The sequence below is a fragment of the Microtus pennsylvanicus genome, chromosome 5, assembly GCF_037038515.1.
Source record: "Microtus pennsylvanicus isolate mMicPen1 chromosome 5, mMicPen1.hap1, whole genome shotgun sequence".
Classification (NCBI taxonomy): Eukaryota; Metazoa; Chordata; class Mammalia; order Rodentia; family Cricetidae; genus Microtus; species Microtus pennsylvanicus.
The window spans coordinates 44883621-44885233 of NC_134583.1; the positions used below are offsets into that span (position 1 = coordinate 44883621).

Here is a 1613-nt window from a genome sequence, read left to right on the forward strand (position 1 = left end):
TTTGCATATTCTAGTTTGAAAAATTAACAACAACATGATAGAAGTCAATTGCACTTGCTTACAAACAGCTATGAGAAAATGAGGATTTAAAGCATAAGAAGCATCATTAAAAGACAGTTAGTAAGTCTAGTTACAATGCTTACTCAATCTCACCCCTGTTAAATCTGCAAGTTGATTTTCAAATATAGTCACAGCAGATCTAAGATCCTAGGTTCCTTTCAGGAACAATCTCTGAATCCTCACTCGTATCTGCTGAGTCTTAATACTGTATATGATGGGGTTCATCAAGGGTGGGAAAAGGATGTAGATATTGCCCATGAGAACATGAACCAGTGGAGAGAGGTGCTTCCCGAAGCGGTGCACCATGGTCAGACCAATGATGGGGATGTAGAAAACCAAAACAGCAGAGATGTGAGAGACACAAGTCTGCAAAGACTTCATTCTCTCCTCCTGGGAAGCAATGGCTAGAACTGTGTGCAGAATCATAATATATGACATTATTATGAGTACTGAATCCAGCAACAGGTTGCTGATTACCAGGGCTAAACCGTAGATGCTATTGAAACGAATGTCACCACAAGCCATTCGAATTAAGTCTTGGTGCAGGCAGAAAGAGTGAGAGAGGAAATGAGGCCGGCAGTAATTTAAGAACTTCAAACGGATGATGACTGGAGGAATGAGCATAGAACTCCTACATATGATGGCCACTCCAATTTTCACGATTTTGGCATTGGTTAGGATGGAGGAATAGCGTAGAGGGTTGCAAATGGCAATGTAGCGGTCAAAGGACATGGCAAGGAGGACAGAGGACTCCATGAAGGACAAACCATGAATGAAATAAGCCTGTGCAATGCAGGCATCGAGGCTGATATCTTGGATGAGCCCCCAAAAGATGCCCAGCACTGTGTGTACAGTGGACAGCCCCATGCACAGGTCTGTAAGGGCTAACATAGCCAGGAAGTAGAACATGGGCTGGTGCAGGCTTGGCTCAGTCCGGATCACATGCAGTATCATGCAGTTTCCCAGGAACACCATTGCATAGATGATGGAGAAGGGGACAGAGAGCCAGAGGTAATAAAGCTCTAAACCCGGGAACCCAGTCAAGGCAAACCTCGAGCTACTTGAGTTGGTGACAGAGAGAGCAGACATTGGTAGAAGAGTGAAAATATCTTTGGAAAGATTTTGTGAATCAGACAAATTTCCAGTGCTATAATTTCTGATAATGTCTACCAGCTTTCTGAAAGAAAACAAAATATGGTAAAATTTCCATAAATAGCAAGATACATACGCAGTTCTTTCTTGTTTATCATCACAAACCCCGTTGTCTTGCCGCAGACCTTGCAGTGCTTATGTTGAGGGAAGCCAAGACAGTGGGAGTTTTGTGCAGGACCAGAAGCACCCATGGGATTATGGAATTTAGATCCCGGGAGTCTGCTGGGAGTCTTCTCAGTCCTGAAGGACAGTGCTCAGTCACTTGTTTGTTATGACCCTCAGGAGAATTCTCCTGTCTGGTGTGACATTTGGGCCTTTCCTTTCTTCCAAGGTTCAGATGAGCACGAGAGAACTGGACTGTTGAAAATATTGTGTCTTTAAATAATATAAACAGCCATGTG

General features: G+C 43.5%; 1 protein-coding gene across 1 annotated transcript; it reads right to left on the bottom strand.

The window, feature by feature from the left end:
* Positions 1-207: 207 nt before the first annotated feature.
* Positions 208-1149, bottom strand: LOC142850810 (olfactory receptor 51V1-like). Its single transcript, XM_075974716.1, has one exon. It carries the CDS (start codon positions 1147-1149, stop codon positions 208-210), a length of 942 nt encoding a protein of 313 aa, XP_075830831.1.
* Positions 1150-1613: the final 464 nt, after the last annotated feature.

Bases quoted from the DNA above. Each gene is read 5' to 3' on its own strand.
- LOC142850810 (XM_075974716.1), bottom strand. From the start codon at position 1,149: ATGTCTGCTCTCTCTGTCACCAACTCAAGTAGCTCGAGGTTTGCCTTG.